Source organism: Trichomonas vaginalis, chromosome III, assembly GCF_026262505.1.
Source record: "Trichomonas vaginalis G3 chromosome III, whole genome shotgun sequence".
Classification (NCBI taxonomy): domain Eukaryota; phylum Parabasalia; order Trichomonadida; family Trichomonadidae; genus Trichomonas; species Trichomonas vaginalis.
The window spans coordinates 9176652-9198851 of record NC_067205.1 but is presented as its reverse complement, the minus strand read 5'-3'; the positions used below and the strand labels follow the sequence as shown (position 1 = coordinate 9198851).

At 33.5% G+C, this 22200-nt stretch overlaps 5 protein-coding genes and 4 pseudogenes across 9 annotated transcripts, besides 3 other annotated features; 4 read left to right on the top strand and 5 right to left on the bottom strand.

Annotated features, from left to right (window-relative positions):
- Nucleotides 1-11261: part of a mobile genetic element that runs on past the window's edge.
- Nucleotides 3041-3565, top strand: TVAGG3_0669790 (annotated as a pseudogene). The gene has a single exon. A coding segment is annotated over exon 1 (525 nt).
- TVAGG3_0669780 lies at nt 3783-4231 on the bottom strand (annotated as a pseudogene). The gene has a single exon. A coding segment is annotated over exon 1 (449 nt).
- Nucleotides 4693-5145, top strand: TVAGG3_0669770 (uncharacterized protein; the record flags this gene model as incomplete). Its single annotated transcript, XM_051242349.1, has 1 exon — nt 4693-5145. The coding sequence occupies one exon, from the start codon at nt 4693-4695 to the stop codon at nt 5143-5145; it is 453 nt and encodes a 150-aa protein (XP_051088936.1).
- Nucleotides 5162-5581, bottom strand: TVAGG3_0669760 (protein of unknown function, DUF4108 family; the record flags this gene model as incomplete). Its single annotated transcript, XM_051242348.1, has 1 exon — nt 5162-5581. The coding sequence occupies one exon, from the start codon at nt 5579-5581 to the stop codon at nt 5162-5164; it is 420 nt and encodes a 139-aa protein (XP_051088935.1).
- TVAGG3_0669750 lies at nt 5616-6856 on the bottom strand (annotated as a pseudogene). Its single transcript has one exon. A coding segment is annotated over exon 1 (1241 nt).
- A 149-nt stretch (nt 11262-11410) lies between the features above and the next one.
- Nucleotides 11411-12408, bottom strand: TVAGG3_0669730 (annotated as a pseudogene). The gene has a single exon. A coding segment is annotated over exon 1 (998 nt).
- A 645-nt stretch (nt 12409-13053) lies between these two features.
- Nucleotides 13054-13548, bottom strand: TVAGG3_0669720 (protein of unknown function, DUF4106 family; the record flags this gene model as incomplete). Its single annotated transcript, XM_051242347.1, has 1 exon — nt 13054-13548. A coding segment is annotated over one exon (495 nt), but the record flags the coding sequence as incomplete, so codon positions are not given.
- A 687-nt stretch (nt 13549-14235) lies between these two features.
- Nucleotides 14236-14276: a mobile genetic element.
- Nucleotides 14276-14370: a mobile genetic element.
- Nucleotides 14371-14603: 233 nt separating this feature from the next.
- Nucleotides 14604-15296, top strand: TVAGG3_0669690 (uncharacterized protein; the record flags this gene model as incomplete). The annotated part of the gene is made up of 1 exon (XM_001306559.1): nt 14604-15296. The coding sequence occupies one exon, from the start codon at nt 14604-14606 to the stop codon at nt 15294-15296; it is 693 nt and encodes a 230-aa protein (XP_001306560.1).
- A 198-nt stretch (nt 15297-15494) lies between these two features.
- Nucleotides 15495-21899, top strand: TVAGG3_0669680 (beige/BEACH-related family; the record flags this gene model as incomplete). Its single annotated transcript, XM_001306560.1, has 1 exon — nt 15495-21899. The coding sequence occupies one exon, from the start codon at nt 15495-15497 to the stop codon at nt 21897-21899; it is 6405 nt and encodes a 2134-aa protein (XP_001306561.1).
- Nucleotides 21900-22200: the final 301 nt, after the last annotated feature.

Below are 22200 nucleotides of genomic sequence, written 5' to 3'. Positions count from 1 at the left end.
GAAGAGGACTAGAACAGACCGTTCAATGACCAGATGAAACGGTGAAACAATGCATTAATAAATAGAAGTCGAAATGGAACGCTTCCTCCATCAGTAGTTCTTCCGTATGGCCCTAAGGAGATGGATACTGAGAAACCCTAAAAGACCATTTAACCCATGTGACTGGTGGAAGTAACTGGTTCATTACGGCCGAAGAAGAAAGGACAGTCAAGTTGGAGACAGACGTGACAGAAAGCACTAAAAAGAAACCAAGAAGAGAGTTATAAAGCAATGAATTCAACAGGGTGAAAAACAGGTGAAAAAAGAGGTGAGATCTCACCGCTTCACCTAAATTTATTTTTGTGTCTATGTTTTTCATACGTGTGAGGGTGGTGATAATCATTAATTTTTAAGTTTTATTTTTTATTAATTTTTATTTTTATTTGGATGTAAATGACGAAAACATTGAGATAACAAACTACAACGGTCATGAGTTCAAGAATTTGTTCTTCGTTCCTCGTGAAAATACATTCTATCAGATAGCGAGGGAGAAAGGGAAAAGTTGTTTGAGCGTTTATGACAACAAACATAATGGGAGATATATAAAAGCAATAGATACAAACGGTAAGCGTGTTTCATTAGCTTTGTCAAAACTTACTAACATTTATTTTGACAGTGACTTTGACCTATATGAAGAAGAAAGTGAGTCAGAAGATTATGAGCTGTTATGTGAAGCACAGCAATGGGAGGAGTTGCAATACTTTTGTAAGTGAGAACGTTTATTTTTTACATTAGTGAAGTCGTTTGTGAAAACGTTAGTGAGGTGAAGTGGTTGGCGGCTTTGTAAATATTTAATGTTAAGTTAGTGTTGTCGTTTGTGTTGTAAAATATATGTTAACGGTTTTGTAAAGTGTCAAATTCACATATAATGGGTACGGTGGAACGCAGTGCCTCCGTACACATGATATGTATACTAACTATAGATACAAACGGTAAGCGTGTTTCATTAGCTTTGTCAAAACTTACTAACATTTATTTTGACAGTGACTTTGACCTATATGAAGAAGAAAGTGAGTCAGAAGATTATGAGCTGTTATGTGAAGCACAGCAATGGGAGGAGTTGCAATACTTTTGTAAGTGAGAACGTTTATTTTTTACATTAGTGAAGTCGTTTGTGAAAACGTTAGTGAGGTGAAGTGGTTGGCGGCTTTGTAAATATTTAATGTTAAGTTAGTGTTGTCGTTTGTGTTGTAAAATATATGTTAACGGTTTTGTAAAGTGTCAAATTCACATATAATGGGTACGGTGGAACGCAGTGCCTCCGTACACATGATATGTATACTAACTAAACTATCCAACAGCAGAAGATTTCCTTCTATCTGACGTCAAGAAGAAATATAAAGAAACCTTCGGTATCGTTAAAACATTCGATGTACTAAAAGAAGAAATAGAGGCTACAAAACTGTTTAAAGTCATGAACCATCGCAACATATACCATGTAAAACGCTTGTAAATAGTTATGTTAGAAAAGAGGTTAGAAAACGTGTTAGATCTAACATGCTAACATAAAATATATTTTTGGTCATTTGCAATGAAGTCTTGACAAAAACTATCCAACAGCAAGAAGATTCCTTCTATCTGACGTCAAGAAGAAATATAAAGAAACTTTCGGCATTGTTAAAACATTCGATGTACTAAAAGAAGAAATAGAAGCTACAAAACTGTTTAGAGTCTCACGAATTCATAACGTTTACCATGTAAACGCTTATAAAATAACTGGGATAGAAAAGAGGTTAGAAATGAGGTTAGATCTAACCATCTACCTAAAATATATTTTTGCTGAATTAACGAGAATTTCAGCACAAATTCATGAGTTTTGTGTTTTAGACCATGTTAGAAAACGGGTGAGAAAACGGTGAGATCTCACCTCTTCACTAAAATATATTTTTGCTGAAAAATGCACACAATTTCATGAGTTTGTGTGTTTTAGACCATGTTAGAAAACGTTTTAAAAACGTGTTAGATCTAACATTTCTAACATAAACTTTATTTTTGCTGAATTCCGTATGAAATTTCATGATTTTCGTGGTTTTAGACCATGTTAGAAAGGAGGTAGAAAAACGGTGTTAGATCTCAACCTCTTCACCTAAAAATATTATTTGTTGAAAAATGACCAATTTTCATGAGTTTCCTTAAGACAGAAAAAATTAAAGTATTTTATTTTATTTATTTTTTATTTGTATGTAAGAACAAAATGACAACATTGAGTTTGAAACAGTTAGAAAGGATAGACAATGCCACCAGTGGTTAGAATAGGTGATTTAAACGTAAGATACTCAAAGAATAACAACAAATATTCTTTGTCAGACATTATATCTCCATCTGGAAAGAAAACAAAGGACTGGGTTAGAAATGCTTCAACTCAGAAAATTTGACAAGAAATCCTGAGCTTATGATATCGGTAAGATTCTATGGAACTGCAGCATATCTTTTAGACAAAAGTCTATACCAATAGTTTGTTATGTTAGACCCTTGTTGGATATAACTTCATAACATATGGTTCATTCGATACGGATGTTGCAGTGAAGGGCTTACTTTACATCGTTCAGAAACCGAAAGGACTTCAACACAAAAAGATATAAGATAGGAAGGACATATAATATAACTCAAAGATATGACAGTACAGCAATAGAGTCAAGGTTGTGTTTGCTAATTTGAATGAGGCTGCAGAAACAGAACTACTTGAAAAGTTTGAGAAAAATATATGGTGCTCCCATAAAAGGTAAAGAAACGTTTGAAGTAGATGAGATAGATAAAGCTATAAAATTATTTGACGAAGTTGCTGAAAAATACATGTAAAGCGTTTATTTTTGGTCTTTTGTGAAAGTCAGAAAATAACGCTAATTTTTTATAAAATATTTTTTTTATTTTGTATGTAAAGACAGATATGTCAACAACAGAGAACACAACAACTGCTATCGTTCATGAAGCTATAAATGAAGAATACGAGTACATACAGTTTAACAAACAACTCCGTCTCATTCGTTCGGTCAAAGACGATATGTACCAAATGCAAAGTATTTTGACAGCATGTTTTGCTCCAGATACTAAGAAACCACAAGACTGGTTTAGGAACCAAAGCACACAAGAACTTTTGAGCGAAGCACAGCGAGACATACTTTTTTCTGAAAACAGTGAAGAACAGCGAGTAAGTAAAAAACCGCAGTCGCCAAAACTCTATGAAAATCGTGAAAAATTGCCAAACGGTGTTGAGAGGATATTATGTACATAGACTTCTTGTAAATGCTGTTGCAATGTGGGCTTCGCCTCGTTATGCTTGGAATATTTACAGACTTCTTGACGAAATTCATAGACAAGAACGTGAAGAGATGGAAAACAAGCTTGAAGCAAAAGACAAAAGCATTCAGAAAAGAATACCACGTTCAGTACCAAAAGGAAAGGAAAAGAACTATAAGTATATGATTTATACTGAAGAGATGGAAAATGAAGAAGACAGAGATATGGTTATGTTGCATTTAGTCAGAAGAACAACAAAAGCTTTTACGACCTTGCTAAGATTTACTAATCTGACAGAAATTGGTTCTATCGCGAAAACTTACCGATTTCAATGACACCGAATGAAGATGTGAAACAAATAGTTCAAGATACGTTACCTCAAACACACTATGATATGAAAGGTTGTACAATACTTACCTTCAAAGAAGATTTGTCATTGTTAAAGGAAAAAATAACAGAGTATTTTGACAACTTCAAACAAGTAGGGTAGATGAACCATTTATTTTTCAAGCTTGACTTTTTACAATTTGAACTTTGTTCGCGTAGATATGAATTCTGAAAGAAGTATGAGGGTCTTGTATGACTTTATACTTCTCCATAGTTCATGTCTGTCAAACTTACCTGCCATGGACTCTTTCATAAGTTCCATGAAATCGTCTTCGGACAATCCGGGGAAAAGTACAATGTCAGTAAGTATTCTTTTAACATCCTTACTTAAACTCTTTGCTGTCTGTACACAAATGACAACTGAGATGTTAAAGTGTCTGAGCTTCTTAAGAATTCGACACATATCTTGTTCTCTATTCTTTAACAAAGGATGAGAGGCGAAATCATCTAAGATAAGAAGACATCTATGAGGGTAAGTCTTCCAATCGTAAGATTGCAATTTCTTCGAAATGTATTCTATCTCTTTCTGTTTGTTTCTGAAGTGTTTCTTCTCTAATATTCTCTGCATTTCCTCATTTGGGTCTTTAAACTTAGAATTTATATACTCATTTATAGCATTATACTTCAAAACTCTTCTTTGGTACTTCTTTATCCAATCTAACAACTCAGTATCCTTTATACATACTAACTTAGACTTCTTTATAATATCTTTGAACGAATTGACGTTTGGTCAAATTGACCAGAAGTACTACAAATGACAACTAACTCATAGAATGGGTTCTTCTCATCTAGTTCTTGTTGTTGTGCAGCCATTTTAAGATAAGTGAAAGTCTTACCCGACCCAGGTGGTGCAATTAGACCTGTTATACCATTCTGAGCAAATAAGAACTTGTCATGTATAGGCTTTATCTGAGCATTTTCTAACTTCACCTTGTTCTTGTTTAAAACATTCTCAAATTTCTTGTCAATGTCAGCAAACTTTTTTTCTAACATATTTTTAGAAAAATTAAAATTTTTATCTTTTAGAAAATGTCTAGCGATTTCGCTATCTATATTCGAGACAAGCTTTTCGACAGCAAAACATCTGTCGACCATAAAATCTTACATAGTGTAAACAAGAAAGGTGAATTTGTTCTAAAGTTCTGTTTCTGGGAATATGACAAGAACCATAAAACATTAAGCAGAGCAGTCTTAAAATTTGTCAATGACAGACTTGTTGACAGAGATGACGCCTCTTGGAAAGATGAAGTCCAACAAAAGTTCTTAGAATGCAAAGAAGACACATGCGCTGTTCTTGAAGATGAAATAGAAAACAGAATAGATGAGCTATTAAAGGACAAAGAACTTTTACATAAATATAGTTGCGCCAAATTTGACATAACTCCACCAGAAAAGAAGAAGAAAGAAAAGAAAGAAAAGAAAGTAGAAGAAGAGAAGAAAGAACCTGAACCAGTTCCAGAGAAAAAGAAATTTGACATGTAAAAATAAAATTTTATTTTTAGAACATTTCTGGGTCAATGTCAATGTTCTCTTCCTCTTTAGGAGTAAACACTGGCTTAGACTCTAAAATCTTTTTACCCAATTTACCTTGAACTTCAACTATCTTAGACTCATAATATTCATAGTCGTCTGCTTTCTTTGGTTCATAAGGTATAACAAGTTTGTATGCTTTGCCTTCTTTAAGGTTTGAGAACCTTCTGTCAAAACTTTCTTTGACTGTTAACAAACCTTCTATGTCTAAGTCTTCAAATTTCGCACCATTTTTAGTCACAATAGCAAACTTAACTGGTTCGATGTTCCAAACTTTGCTGAATGAAGACTTTTCAAAATGGTAGAAGTAAACATTCAAATATGTGAATTGGTCTAGTTCTTCTTTAAGTCCTGACATGTACTTGTTTACTGAGATGAATTTTGCCATCTTTTCTATCGGATAAAAAATATTTTTTTTAAATTTACTCATAAAAAATTTTCTTTGTATATACACCATTCTGTACGTCTAAAAGACTTTTGACATTTGCCAAGAATGTTCGTTTAGAAGCTGTCATATAACCATATTCTTGACAATATTGTTTATACGAATCGTACAATGACCTTTCATCTAATGACACAAAGTCAGTTTCATCTATGAACAGTTCATATACACTCTTGTTTGCTTCTAACAATGTTTGTCTCTCTTCGGTATGTGGAATTTGTCTTGGATTGAACTTTGAAATATCTAATGTCATAAAATATGAGAACAAGTGGTTGTAAAAGTCAGATGTCAAACATTCTGACAAAGCGTCAAAATATTCTGTATCTTGCATATGAGAATCTGACGTTCTGACAACTACATATCTTCTGTCAGAACTTTCTAACTTCATTGGAACAGCATTGTTTGAAACCATAATGAAGTTTGCAACATTTTCACAAACTCTTTGGTCTTTATACTTTCTTTCAACAACTCCAACTTTGTCTGTTATAAGACTCTTCAAAGCATCTGAGTTCAAAACTTTTGTTGTATCTATACTTTGAAGTTCATTGCAAACTATAAGTTTCATATTCTCTATTGAGGAGTTAAACTTGCCACAGATGTTTTCTAAGTTTGTCATATTCGGATTCGAATAGCCCTCTAACAGTTTGCACAAAATATCTGTAAAGAAAGTATTCTTACCAGTTCCTTGTTTTCCAATTATAATGAGAGCAGTTTCATTTTAGCACTTGGATGTTGTAAGATGTTTGCAAACCAACATAAGATATACTCATAGACTCTTTCGTTTCCATTGCATATAATTTCTTTGACATGGTCTAACCAAGCTTCTATAATATTTTCTTTCCATTCTACTTGTTCATTTATTTTATATCCAGTGAAGATAGAATAGAAGTTTGGAGAAGGTGTATAGAACTTTATACCTCGAACTGAAAATCTTCTAACTTTGACAATAAGATATCCCAAGCATCTAACATCTTCATGCCAACTTGTACGACTTTTATTTTCTTAAGTTTCTGTCTACATTCTTGTTCTGAAAACTATTGTTGCTTTAGGTTTGTTAAAGACTACATCCCATTCTTTCATAACATAACATTCTGGGGGCAGAGTCAACATAAATGACTAAACGTTTCAAATTCTCGACTGCTTTGTTATAGTCTCTAAATGGACACATATTTCTGAATGCTTGGAAGTCATAAAAATCTGAAACATCTATTCTGTAAACATTTTTATAAAAATAAAAAAATATTTTTTTTATTCTTGACTTTGTTGTTGATTTGTTGCATTTGTTGTTCTTGAGCTATTTGTTGTTGAAGTTGTTCTTGTAATACAATACTTTCACCAGTTGCATCTTCCAATTCGAAACTTTCTGCCGTCATTGACAAATACATAGGACATAAAAGTTTTACAGGAACAAAGTTTGCGTCAACTAATGTCAACGTTATACTTGCCAAAGTGTTTGAGTTCACTAAGGTTGAAAATTCTGCATTCGAATGAACAATAGGCAAACCAGCAGAGAAAGTATTGTTTATACGCATAAGTATCTTTTTGGTCATAATAGTTTCTGTCGACATTCGAATAACACTTTGAACCTAAGTTTGAAACAATATATAAGATTGGTGTGCTTAATGTCAATGGAATAGACATTCCTTGTATGACACCTTTTCCTGTTATAGGAAACTGTTGGTAGTAAAAACCAGAAATAAGTTTTGTATTATAGCTCATATCGTTTATAGTAAACTCAGTCGGACATCCAAACATAATGAAACCTGCTCTAGTTGCAGCACATGTTACACCCGTCCTTAAAGTATTAAATAAGTCAACAAACCTGTTGGTGGTATATCTGAGTAAGTATCTTCAAAGGAGTATTTTTTACCATTCACAACAATAAAGTCTTCTGGTGTCAAAAGAGCAAAACAGGCTTTAGTCGTCATTGTGTTTAAAGTTAGTTTACAATACCGTCCTTGAGGACTTTGTAAGTTTGTTGTTATAGAATTATATGACTCAGGGTTTTTAGTCGTAATAGTATAACCATTATATCTTCTGCCATTTACTTAGCAAATAAATTTTAATGAAATGTTGTGGTCGTCAAATATTTTATGACGTCTGGGAACTATACTTTAAGTTCAACGTTTCACCTCCTTTCATAACGTATATCTTGTCAATGACATTATATGAACACCACAGCAACTAATGTCGGGTTCTATTTCTTTGATGTTTATATCGTCTGCCTCTGTCAAAAGTTTCAATAGTTCTTTCAAGACTTCATGAGGTGCAATGACATATGAGTTCACTTTTACAGGGTTGTGTTCGACCAAGTTTAACATTATACTTAAAGCCTGACAAATCTTTTCCTGAGTTTGAAGTTTGTCTTTCAGTTGTTGGTAGTCGTTTCGAATATCTGCAACAGAACTTAAGTCTCTGCTAACTTCAGATATGTTGGTTCTTTTACAGGAACAATTGTTATACCATCTTCGTCTTCGTATGGTTTCCCCACTTCAACATCTCTGTCTTTGGACATTGACAATAACACTTTGACTGTTTGTTTGAGTTGGTGAATTTAACTTCACATCTGCCACCGCCATTAAACCTTTTGAAACACTTACGCTTCTATTTTTCGGAAATGACATTTTACTTAGAATAAAAAGATGGACGTATTCGGATATCTTATTGAATTGAAGCAGAACAAAGTTTATACTCACAAACAATACAAATACATTGACAGAAATAGTTCTTTATACAACAATGGTAAATGTTATAGAATAGGCAGTCTTTGCTGAACCTAAATATTTTCATAAAGCAAAGAAAGTTGGTATAACGAGATGGTGAAAGTTCTTGACGTTGACAAAATATAACAACAACTTACAGATATTTTAAAGGAAGTTTATAATACAATATTATGTCAAAACTGGCGTACTGTCAATATTTGACGGAGAGAAGTCAGTTCAAGAACAACTTACTGACCTGCTGCCAAAATCTGCTCGATGGAAGCTGTCGTTATACCAATCTGAGGAGCCCAGCAGGTTTCATCGAACGAATCTTCAAAAGAGCATCTTCCGTGAAAAGTGCTATTGGTTTTGTAAACTTCTTTGCTCTCAGTTCATCTGGACCGTCTCTGTCACCAGTATATTGTATTTGTACAGTACCAACAGTTGAAATACCACCCATAAGTCTTCTGAGTCAGCAAATGGAATGCCAAGCCAAAAGTTTGAACGGTCTCCATTTGTATATTGAGTTTTTTGACCTCCTGTATGAGTCCATACTTTCACATATGGCTAATAGAATTTGCATTTCAGGGTTAATGGTTGTTGTGAAGTTGTTGTTAAAGTTCATAGCATCTAATGTCAAGTTGTATGACTCATATCCTCAACTGTAGAATATTCTTCTCTTGGATAATATTTTGCCATCTATGTTTATATGATATTTAATACCAGGGTTGTAGAAACAAGAATAGTCATTTATAGTTCGTCTGAACAGTACAAACATAGTATCTGCATGTTTCATTGCAGTTGTTAAAGCAATATCTGTTCTTGCACCTGGGTCAGCACTTTGGTTTCCAACTTCACCTGCAAAGTCTTTGACAGATATTTGGTGTATAGGGAACATAAGTGGAACTGCAATATATTTGGCAGCTAAAGCATTTGAAATATCTGGGTCCAACATATAGACTGCAAGTCTGCTTTCTATTCTCTTGCATTCAAATTTTTCGCATGTGAACTTAACTGGGTCCCAAGCAGTTCCAGCAGCATTGAAATAATAGTTTACTTCATTGTTGAGGTTTGAGAAACCAAAGTCTAAGTCAACTTTGTCTTTGCAAAATTCGGCGAATGACGTTTGATTTGTTCCTTTACGTCTGTAATAGTGAATGGGTCTTGTGTTGGTGCAATGACTAAGTTATTTTTGCTTGGAGTAAGTTCAATAGAAATTTTTCCTGCCCAGTTTGGCAAGTATCTTAAAAACCTGAAGATGAGGAAAGATGACAAAGGAACTCTAAGTTTCAGTTTTACTTTAGTGGCAGCAGTTCCATCTGAACCAGAAAGGTTAACATAAACTCCTGGAACGTTAGGGTCAAGTCTTCTTATTTTCTCAATATTTGCATACTGGTCTGTTTGTTCTCTAGCTTGTGGTTGTACTGAGTTTCTCAAAGCGAACCATTCATAGTTTGCCCATGTTACTGTTTGAACTAAGTCAGAGTTAGAATATATCTTATATCCCATGAAAACTTCTGGAGCATATTGGTATCCGACATAGAAAATTCCATTGCAACCTTTCTTGTCAGACAACTTGGCAGAAGGTTTTATTTCAATGTCTTGTTCCACGTATAAGAATGAGTTGTCAATAGAAAATAATATGAAACCTGTCGCAAGCAATATCTACTGTTGTTGAAGAACCTTCTCCAAACTCACCTACGTTTCCATAAGAAACAGCAGTTGTATATTCGTAAGTTCCAGGAACTATTTCTGACCTTCTAATGGCATTGTCGCATTCGTTATACCATTCGGAAACATTTCCGTTCATGGCATCCAAACTGTTGGCGTTATATTCTGAGCGGCGTACATTTCATATGGGTAAAAATATAGAATAGTTGGATTTATGTGTCATAATAGAACCCACTCGTACCAAGCTTTACTTTCTTCCTGACTGAGTTTTTAACTCTTCTTTTTCCTTCATTGCCACTACTTTCACTAGATGAAGTTACTTCTTCACTATTTTCACTTTGTTCTACTCTTCTTCTTTGGTGTCGCTTTTGGTAACTTGCCCTCTGCTTCAAGTTGTTGCATCTTTGCCTCATGTTTACCTAGTATGTTGTAAATTTCCCATGTCCTTTTTGCCTTTGGCTCTGGTCGCCCATCTCAGGTAACCAATATCCTAGAAAGATTTTGTCATAGTTTGTATTTGAGTCGTCGCTTATTGTTTGCATGACTCTTTCCTGAGTTTCCGGTTCAAGCTCTTCAAATATAGCTTGTCCATATGGAATATGCTCGTTTCCAAATATATGTTTTTGTAGCCATTCTGGTTTTCTTTCCATGTTACCAATAATATCTTTTGTGAATGGGAAAGCTTTTACCCAATGTTTCAGTCTTGCGTCATTTATTTCTGTAGTTGGTTTTATTTTGTCAAGGAACATGTTTTTCAATACTAACATTTCATTTGGTACTGTCCATTTGAGTTTTCTTAAATATTCATCCCTTCTCAGTTCATTGTCTGCAAAGTAAGTTTTTATGACATTTTGTAAACTTTCGTTTGCAAGGTTATGTACAATAGGTTCTCTTCCTTCTATCTCCCTAACTTTCTTTCTAAACTCTTCACCAAATATACCATCTCTATGGTTCTGTGTAGTTCTTTGAGATAAATGTTCTAGAACGTCAGGTGTTATATTTCCATCAGCCATGTTCATTTCATACTGGTCCAAAATATCTGCATGTTTCATATCTTTCAATGGCATTAAAGCCGCGCTGAAAATACCAGCTATATCTGGTTCACCATTCACTTCCATTGCGTCTACAACTTCTTGGAATTGTGGTTGTAAGTTTATGAACCACCTATCCGGATTAGCTTTATGACCCCATCTCATTGTAGTTCCATAGTCTGCAGAAACAAAAGTAGGTTTGTTTCCATATTGGTTAGGTTCTGAATGAACTTTAAACAATGTTTCATTTCTATATGTTTTGTTGAAATTTAACCTTTTATTTTCACCGAGTTCAGCCAAAGATTGAACGTTATATGGTCGTAAGTAAAAAGGATTGTTGTATTTGCGTACATTTTCTTTCAGTACTTCCATTCTATGCTGAATATTTTCATCTGATGTTGGAGTCTTTTGTATGTCGGCGAACATTTTTCGATATTCTTCTACTATGTCAGCCGAATTTTTCTTAGACTCTTGGAAAGATTCCATATTCCCCGCATACACTTGTTGAGGGTCAAGATTTTTCGGCTGTTCCAAATCTTCATCTAGTTCTGTGAAGTTAGTTTCCAAAGGAGGGACTTGTTTGTTTCCTTCAGGCTCTTCTAGCTGTTGTTGCTGAACTATTTCTTCCATGTCTGGTTGTATCTGAACTTCTTCCTGTGGAGTTTCTTGTACCTCATCTGCTGGCATTTCATATATTCCGAGACCGTTTTTAAAAGTTCCCTATCTAAGTCATCCGGACTCATAAACCTTTCTTCTTTCGTTCCGTCTCTATTTTTTACGCGTTTCATGAAGAGAGTTGAATTATCATTTAGCTCTGACACCAAATATCTCGGAGTAAATTCATTCATGTCATTTGGATGATATGCTATTAAATCATATCCCTTAGCGAGCTTGTATTTTCCAGGTTTGAAATTATATCCCATTTGGTGCTGAACCATAAAGCTAAATAGGTTCGGGTCAGTATTTCCTTCCTTGAACTTTCTAATAGCTTCTTTATATCTGTCACTAAAGTCAAGAGTATCTGGGTAACCATAATTTTCCTTAAGCATTTTTAAGAATTCTTGGTTTCCTTGTTCTCTACTTCTTTTATGTCCTTGCTCTGTTTGTGGTTGTGGTGCAGTGTTTTGAACTGTTGGTTGTGGTGCAGTGTTTTGAACTGTTGGTTGTGGTGCAGTGTTTTGAACTGTTGGTTGTTGTGTTGGTTTTGGTGCATGCCTGTGTCTGTGTCCATGTGACGATGTAAATGTTTTAGGTAGTCCTGGTGCAGGTGCTTCTCTTGGAGGGTTTGGTGGTATATAAGTTCCACTAGCTAGTATATAAGTTCCACCAGCTGGTATATAAGTTCCACCAGCTGGCACATATGTTCCATCTGCAGCATAATGTCCTACCTGACTTTTCGTTCTTAAGAAAGCATTACTAGGTCTGTTTTGGTCTGTTGTAACTCTTTTTCTTGACTTTCCACAACAGTTGCTCTAACGGCGTCATAGGCACTTTGAACTGCCTGTCTCGTTGCTGCATCTGTTATTTTCGTCATATTTTGTGCTACTTCTCTTAACTCGTTGTCGAAACCTTCAGACTTCAGTTTCTTTCCAGATGAGAAGTCGTTCACTAGTTTCACCTTACTATGAAGAGCTTCGAAGGCGTTCTTAAAGTCAGCATTCATTAAAGCTTCATTTGAACTGTCTTCATCCGCTTGTATTTTTGTCCTTATTGACCCATAAGTTGGGCTGCTTTGGCGTTGGCTTGGGCATCTAACCAGTCATTATTAGCTTTTATATATTCTGCGCTTTTCATTGCCTTTTGCATGGCTGCGTCGTTATTTTTACTTTCTTGTGCTAAGTTTTCATACTGTACGGTTTGGTTTTGCAACTGTAAAAGTTTTTCTGCCTTTACATTTGCTTCAACTTCTTTTTTATACTCATCGCTATCCATATATGTCTTCAGGGCTTTTTGTTTTATTTCTTCATCTTTCAGTACTTTATATTGAGTAGTATGGTTTTTTCAAATTTATAACATCTTGTTCCATTTTTGCTACTTCTGCTGCTTTTTCTGACACTTTTTTCGCATATTCCTCTGTACTTAGTTCTTTCAGTTGTTCTTCTTTCTTCTTTTTCTCTACGTTTAACTCATTGAGTTTCTTTGTGTGTCTGTCATATTCTAGTTTCTTTTCGTTTTCACTTATTTGTTTCTGTATGTCTATGTTTGACTTTTTGACATCTGTTATTTGATTTTTGAGTGAACTCAAATTCATTTGACTTTGAGGGTTATAAGCTGTTCCGTCTGCAGCTCCACCATAGCCTGCCATTTTCGCTAAAAGTGCCGCTCTTAAACCTCCACTCTGTGCACCAATAACTCGGTTTAAAAGCATAGGGTTGCTTGACATTTGTTGCAACATAGTGGGGTCATTCATCATTTGTTGTTGCAACTGTTGTTGTGGTGTCAGTTTTACTATTGGATGTTTCAATGCTCCCTTCCTCTTACGTATATTCTTACGTAGCTTACGTGGCATTTTAAGTGAAGTTAAAAAGCGGTTTTTGACAGATGTTTATATGACACTTTTTGTTCAGCACAAAAAACTACTCTGTCAAAGTGTTGTCAGTTTTGTAAAATAACCGTCCTATCTCATTCTATAAGGGGAAAAGGCTTCTCAAAGTTTACTTCCTTGGAACGCCTGTAACTTTTCCTGTAGCGACGATAGACCCTTACTTGTCCGGACAAAGTTATACTATTTTGAGTGCTCTACAAAAAAGTCAACGGCTGGCTCGTCCTCCTCTTGGGTCTTGGGCAAAATTTCTTAGGGGCTAGAAGGGGCGCAGCCCCTGGAAGCCCCACTACCTTTTTTTTTTTATGTATGAAAAACTTGAAAGTGGTGAGTAAGGATGTCAATTTGGAAGAAAAGTGAGAAAATTTTGATTGTGAACTCATCTCTAATATTTTGGCTCCTTAATATATTTGAATCATGATCTTTGAGAAGAGTTCTCAAAAGTATTCACAAAAGCTATTTTTCCTTGAAATTTAAAAATCCTGTTTATCATATATTACCGAATTCAATTCCCTACATATTTCAAAATATTCTATGAACATTTCAATTTTTGAAAAAAACATATTTTTTCCAAATATATTTATTATCATATTTCTAATAATATTTCCTAAAGCGTCACTTTTTACTTCCTCGACGATTATTTCCCTCTCAAAAAATTCAATAGCTTACATTTTGACAGAACTTAATATGAAACATGTAAAAGATTCAAATAATTTTTTATTATTATTTTATTAATTTTTTAAAATAAGGTTAATAAAAAAGTGACACTGGATAGTTTGTCCCACACTCCCTTTCAAAAAAGTTTAAATTTGAAGTTTAGAAAAAGCTTCAAATCCCCTCTCATCATCTCATGAAGTTCAAATAAATGATATATTATATTTTTTCTAATTCTGATATTGATAAATCTGAAATATTGTAATTTACTCATTTTTTTATCCGATTTTTGACAATACTGACATCCATCAAAGACTTTAAAATGTGATGAAAAAATTTTTGTATGATTTCTCATCGTTTGAATCAGAATGAATAATGATCAAACAATGAAGAATATGTCACCTAATTCTTCGTTTTCTTTCCTTCAAGATATGTATGTTTATTACTTTTCCAATCAAAATAGCGCGAAAAACATTCTCCAAAACAATCATCCGCTATTACAATTTGCAACTAAATTTAATTATGATCCATTTCCGCGTGAAACTATTATAAAAGCGATAAAAAGTCACCAACATGATATAGAAATCTTCTTACCTGAAGCTTTATATTTGCCGACAATGATTTCAGAGAGTTATTTCGAAGCTGCGCAATACGAATGCGATCTCCCGCTTAAAGAAAGGATAGAAGATCTAAAAATTCTTTCATACGACCTCATGAGAGCCTTATTAGCTTTCGAATACCAATTTAAACCTGAATTCATCGCTTCAAATGATACCATGCAGAATAAATGGCGTAGTGTCATTTACATTATCAAATGTGCAGCCGATTTTCCTGAAGATGTTTTAGGAGATTTTTTACTTATTACTAGAGTTATCTTAAAAAAGTTGTCAGCGTCATTTCAAGCAATATATTCTGCAGGTTCTGATACAATTACGCTCTATACAACTTTTGTAAATTCTTTAATTCATTTAAACCACAAATCAATCAAAGATACGAAATCATTCGACTTCTTACTTGGATCTATATGTTCTCATTTCAAGGATTTTGCAGTTGATCCATGATTTTTCGAAATTTCCCAAGCGAATATTGCCGAATATTTCATCTGCATCAAAACAGCAAACCATCAACTCACAGCATTTCGTGGTGAAGAAATAAACGACTTCTACGTATACTTTTCGAATTTACTTGCTTACATTCAAAATACGAATGGAGTTGAATGGTTTTCAGTGTTTTGCCTAGCATTAGACTCTCTAAAGATCATGTTTACTAGTTATCCAAGTATATTTCAGAAGTTTGAAGAATGGATGCCAAGTATTTTCAAAGTTTTCGAAACTTATATTTTTCATTTCAATTTAGACTTAACAAATGTCGGATTTACTAAGAAAGAACCTCTTACAGTCGAATCAAATACAGTTTGGTTCACTCCGTCAGGAACTTTTGGCGAATATATTCCAATAGATTTAGAACCTCAACAAATCAAAGCAGAACCGCATACAAACCTCTTATTTACATCATTTACATCGGTTGTCATGTGTATCAACTCCATATTCAACATAGTTCTCAATTATGTCGGAAATAAAATTTCATATCAAGACACAGCAGTCGAAAGGAACTTCCTAGCTATCATATTACAAACCGACCAGTTCTCCCATTTACTTATCCAGACAAATGTCATTGAAATATTGTTCAATCCCAACGTATTTCAAAGAGAAGCTTTTATTTACAAAAATTCAATACAATACTGTGTCATTTGTGAGTCATTTACCTTACTAACGCAGATAATCAGTAGACATCCACCGAATATATCGAGTTTGCTTGGAGATTTGTTCAGCAGAATTATTTTGTACGGAGATCCAGTTGTTTACAGATTTATTGTATCATACATCATTAATCTGATCCAAGACAAGGTCAATTTCAAGTTCTTTACCTCTTCCGTCCTTTACGACGCCTTAATTAAAATTGATGCAAAATTTAGAACGGTTATTTTACAAAATCCAGAAAAAGAGGACATAAACAAATACAAAAATGCCAGAGCAACACTCTTATATATGTTAAAAGTATGTTTAACAGGCAGTTTTGCCAATACTTTGTTCTTTTGCAATCAACAAAGGACACTTTTCTTTTTCGACCTCATTTTCGAACAGGACACAAGGAATTTCGCAATAGAAGCCATCCATTCCAGTTTGGTCAGTTCGAAAACTCCTTTTTCTTTGATAAACTCTTTCAAAGAATGGATTTTGTCACTTTCCCAAAAAATTGACGACCAAAAACTTTCAGAAGCCATTGTTATATTATTAGTACACATTGCAAGTGCATCATCACAAAACCCAGATAATATTGTTACTGCTGTTATTCAGAGTGATTTAGACAAAGCAATTTGTTGTTTAATTTCTCTTTCAAACGATGAAAAACTTTGTACAAGATTTTTATTATCTGTTTGTGATTTTTTGATATTGTTATGTAATGATTCTTTCAAATACATTAGTAGAATATCACAGGATGGTTTCTTTGATATTTTTGTTGAAAACAAAAACAAATTTTCGTTGAATATCAATGTTTGGAATGCTTTGTTTTCTGTTTTGGTTTGTAAAAAGATAGAAATGAAGTCAAGTACAATAGAATGTGAACAAATCGTTGTGAAATCAATGATACCTTGTATCTACAAACTGGCAATGGATACAAGTTATTCAAGTGAAGTGATTCAAGCACTTTACAGCCTCTCAAAATTTTCAATAGGAAATCAATATCAATTTTTCAAGTCAAACATCATATGTGATATGATTGATTATATCCATGATAATTATACAATTGAAATGATTGAAACTCCTTTCCTTTCCCATATTTCGACTTCATTTTTCCACAAAAATGAACTGTCAAAACTTCTCCAAACAATTGTAAAACCTCCAATGAGTGCTTCAAGGTTTTTCGTCACTTTGATCAATCTAATATTCGATCAACAGAACAAGAGTGACAGATCAACGACTTTCTTCCATGTGACAGGTCCAAAAAGAAACTTTGAAAAAATTTTTGACTTAGAAAGCGAAGTGAAAATTTATGTTTCACTTAGAAACAACAGATCAAATGGAAGCATCATTTCATTGAGTGATGCAGAATCAAACATCAAAGTTGTCTATTTCAACAAGAAATTTTTGATACAAGGTTTAAATTTGAATGAAGAAATTAACTTCGAATTATTTAACCAAATTTTGTATCATATCATTTTCAGAGTTACAGATTCAAAAGTCACTTTGGAGATAAACAAAACAAAACTCTTTGATAAAACAATAAATCATGGTTTGAATGGAAAAGTGACATGTCATATCGGCGGAATAATTTGTGACTTAGAAACAATTATGATATTTGCTGATAATAATGCATCAAAATACTCAGCGAGTTTAACAAATGATTATCAATGCATTGACGTAAATTCAGGAAAAGTTGATGCCATATTTAAAGGTTTAATTATTCCTTACACTCCAACATTAACAAGTACATTTGTTAATTGTGGTGGTCCGATGTTGATTTTGCCTGTTTTTGAAGCAACACCAAATGCTCCTAAACCAAATGAATTCCTTGCAAGTTGTATTGATTTGTTTATACAAATGACAAATCGTATGCAGAATTACTTCATTCACCAGAAACTGTTTAGATCATTAAATGCAGTTTTTAGAAGATTAAGTCCAGAATATTTCGATTCTCATAATGTTTCGAAATTAGTTGCTCTTTATAATTGTTTCACTCAACCAAAAATAAGAAAAGAAATTGAGGAGTTCTTGTTTGGTGATCCCGCTTTATTCCAATACTGGGTTCGCATGCCAAGATACAGATTTAACATGGAAAACCCTTATTCTGAATTTTTGATCGGAGGTTTACAAACGTACAAAAACTTTCCGCTTCAGAATTTTTCTGAGAGATTTTTCAATTCATTGAAAACAATTGAGAGAGAACCGTTTTCTTTCAATGATGCATCAACATTAGTTTTAATGATAAATGAATGCGAATCAATCGAATTCATTAAAATATTATTGACTTTGTTCAAGAAAATGGTTAATGAAAGATCTACTGATATTTTGTCAATTTTGAGTCAGTATCATTTCTTTTCTCCTTTTGTTCGATTCTTTAAATACGAATATCTCGAAGAACTGAGTTTGCAATGCATTATTCGTGTTGAAAAACTTTGTTCTAAATCCGAAAATATTCATTTATTGAGTGCGATGCAAACAATTGCAAAAATCATCAATGAACCAATAGAATCATTATTTGATACTTTGATTTCAAGGATATCAGAAGATAGTCCATGTTTCCCTTATTTACCATTGATTTGCAAGTTAATTGAATTTGTTGATAGAACAAAACAAAAAGCAGCTTTGTTTATTATTAGAAAATTCTATGAAAAGTTTGAGAAACCATTCAGTGGATGGATTACTTACATGTTCTTTTTGGCACAGTTAGATCAAGAAGAAAGTCATCTTTGGATGCCGATTTTAGCAAGAATTATTGCGAAGAACATCAAATTATTATCAACTTTGTTGTTGTTTTTCGATATAACTTGTTCTATTTCTAATTTGGATTATATGAAGTGTTTCACGAGTTTGACAAATGAATTATCAAAGAGCACATTAAGTTATCATGCAGCTGATAAAGATAGTTTGATTTGTTTAATGAGATGGGTTATTTTCAAGTTCAAAATCAACTTCGAAAATCCTCATTGTTTCTCTTCTTTCGACCAATTCATTGCTGTCATCAAAAGTGTCGAAATTACTTTCAATAATGATGACATTTTTAATGTCGATCAATCTAAATTTACTGACTTTTGTGTGTCACTTTTGAAAGCGACCACTTATGGCGGCGGTTTGACATTTAATAACATTGAATTAAGGACATTGTATATTTCGATGTTTAAGTCGATAATGAATGTAAATAATGACTTAGCGATAGATATTGCTGATTACATGGCATTAGTTGCAAACAATTCAAGTAATTCGAGTAATTTCAGAATTCCTGCTGTTTTGGTTTCGAAAATTTCTGGTGAATTGACTGAAAAATACAATGGATTGACTGATTTAATTAAAAAGCTTGATGATGGGCAAGAAATAGACATTTCTCATGATAAAGATTACGTTTCTAAACTCAATGATGAATTGTCTAAACAAAACATACAAAACATCAATGAAATGATTGATGTAAGTATTAAAAGTGATGCCCAACTCCAAGAAGAAGAAGAACTTTACAGATTGGCAGCGAAACTGATTCTTCCTATTTACGACAAAATCAAATCAACAATGAAAAGAAAACACGCTGAATCAGATTTGGCTTTGTCAAGGAATATGATGATGATTAAAGGAGGAACAGTTTCATTTTGGAGAAATGGAATTGAAGATGTTCATTATGGATTGTCTGATAACATTGATTCATTTGGAAGACACGCGAGAATCAAGACAATTAAACATTTCAAAGATCATGCTGATGAAATTTATGAAAAATCAATTCATGATGATGAAAAAGTCAAGGAAACAAAGAAGAAATTAATCGCTATTGATAAAGATATTCTCAAAGCGAAACTTGAAGAATTCGATGAATCATTTATCTGTTCAAGTGTTACTCCAAAAGGAGTTTCTCAAGGAACAATTTTCGTTCTTAAAAAATCAGTGATTTTCGAAGGCGAAAAAATGATTCCAATGATGGGTTCGCAATCCTACAACAGACCTAAATTTGTTGAGATCTTTTTGGCAGAAGTCGGACATATCCTTTGGAGAAGATATCAAATGGTCGATTCTGCTTTGGAAATGTTCACAAAAAGTGGACAGACACTTTTTATTATTTTCCAAGATTTCAAACAAAGAAATTCTTTCTTGGATGCAATAACTAAAGCAGGACTTCCTTCTGCAATTGTTGTTCAAAGGAAAGAAAAAATGGATATTTCGAAATTGACGAAACTTTGGCAAGAAAGAGTTATTTCAAATTACGAATACATTTATTGGTTGAATATGTATTCCGGAAGATCTTTCTCTGATATAACTCAATATCCAATATTCCCATGGGTCATCAAAGACTATCAAATTGAAAAACTCGATCTAAATGACGAAAATATTTACAGAGATTTCGGAAAAATGGTTGGAGAATTCAATCAAGAAAGATTAGAGAGATTAATCGACAACCAAAAAGATTTCTCAGATGATTTCAGTCCTTTCTACGTCCAGTGCTGCTCGAATCCTGGTTTTGTCGTCAATTTCTTGTTGAGAATTGAACCTTTCACAACTTTGGCAATCAATTTACAAAGTGGCCATTTTGATAATACAAACCGTATTTTCAATTCAATTTTGACGGTTTGGAGAAACGTGACAGGAACAATTAGTGATTTCCGAGAACTTATTCCTGAGTTCTTTACGACGCACATTGCATTTGAGAACTTATGTCATTACCAATTTGGTAAAACAGATGATGGAGTTGCTGTAAATGACGTAATTTTGCCACCATGGGCAAAAAGTGCTTTTCAATTTGTGAGATTAAACAGATTGGCCTTGGAAAGTCCTTATGTATCGAACAACATAAACAAATGGATTGATCTGATGTTCGGATACTTGAGAATGAATTTCGACATTCATAACGTATTTCCACAATATTCTTATCCAGAGAAATGCGACGTAAATGATGAATTAATGATTGCAAACGCCATGAATTTCGGAATGATGCCTTCGAAATTGTTCGATGAACCTCATCCGAAAAGATTTATGAGTGACATTTTCTGCCAATCCCTTTCTTTGTGCGAAAAACTGAATGTAACAATAGAAAACGTTGATTGTAACATACAAAATGTTACAGCAATGGGTTATGATAATAACATCGTAATGACTATTGACATTCATGGTAAAATCACTTCGTTTTTGTCATCGAATCCAAGTCAAATTCAAACAGCAGCTGTTAGTGGATTCTTTGGCCAGTATTCCGAATTTGGAAAGCACGTTTGTTTCAATTTACCAGGAGGAACAGTTCTCTACACTACTTCATGGAGAACTGACTTCAATGTCTATAATTATCAATCGAAACACAAAACAGAAGGAATCCAGAACAATTTCATGATACCTTGTTTACATTCTGATGGTGATTACATCATTGTTGGATCTGTCGATTCAACAGTTACTTTGATTAACAATAATGATATTTCTTATATTGTTGGTCATTCTGCTCCAATTGTTGACGCTGTTGTTTCCCAAAGATGTGGATTAATCGCATCAATTGATAGTCACAACAAACTTTTATTGTCGAATTTGAATTGTTCACCAATTGCTACTACAAATGTAACAGTTGGTCAGGCGAAGAAAGTTTTGATTTCGGAATTAGGTTGTGTTGTTGTTATTGGTTATTGCAACAATATGACATTGATTGAAGTTTATACTGAAGAATGCAGGTTCATTTGCAGAACGAGTATTATTAATTCTATGCCTTTAAGCTGCTGCATTGGTGAAACTCATGACTGCGGCAGTTTCTTGTTTATTTGCGGTTCACAAAGAAATGTCAGCATTTACAGGATTTTCGATTTAACTCTTGTTTACTCATCTCAACTCGATGCGAAAGTTAAGTTTATCGACTTCTCGAAATTGGACAACAAAGCTTGTCTAATTCTTGAGAATGATGAGATCAAGATGTTGACATTAAGTGTTTGATTTTTGTAAATATTATATTTATTTTAAATTTTTTTTAACTAATGAATAATTTGAACTATTAAATCATTATTATATACTAAAAAATAAGAAATTTTGGATATAACATCTCATTTAAACCAAAAACCAGGTGTTTTTCCAGAACTACCATCTAGGATGAGTCCTAGAAGCTATAATTCTAGGGTTAGATGATACCCACTTAGTACTTTTATTTGTATATGTTTTAATGGAATTTGGTGAGGGGTCATGAAATGCGTATCTAATTTGCTATCATCTAAACTGGTAAAAGTTAGAGAAAGCTATT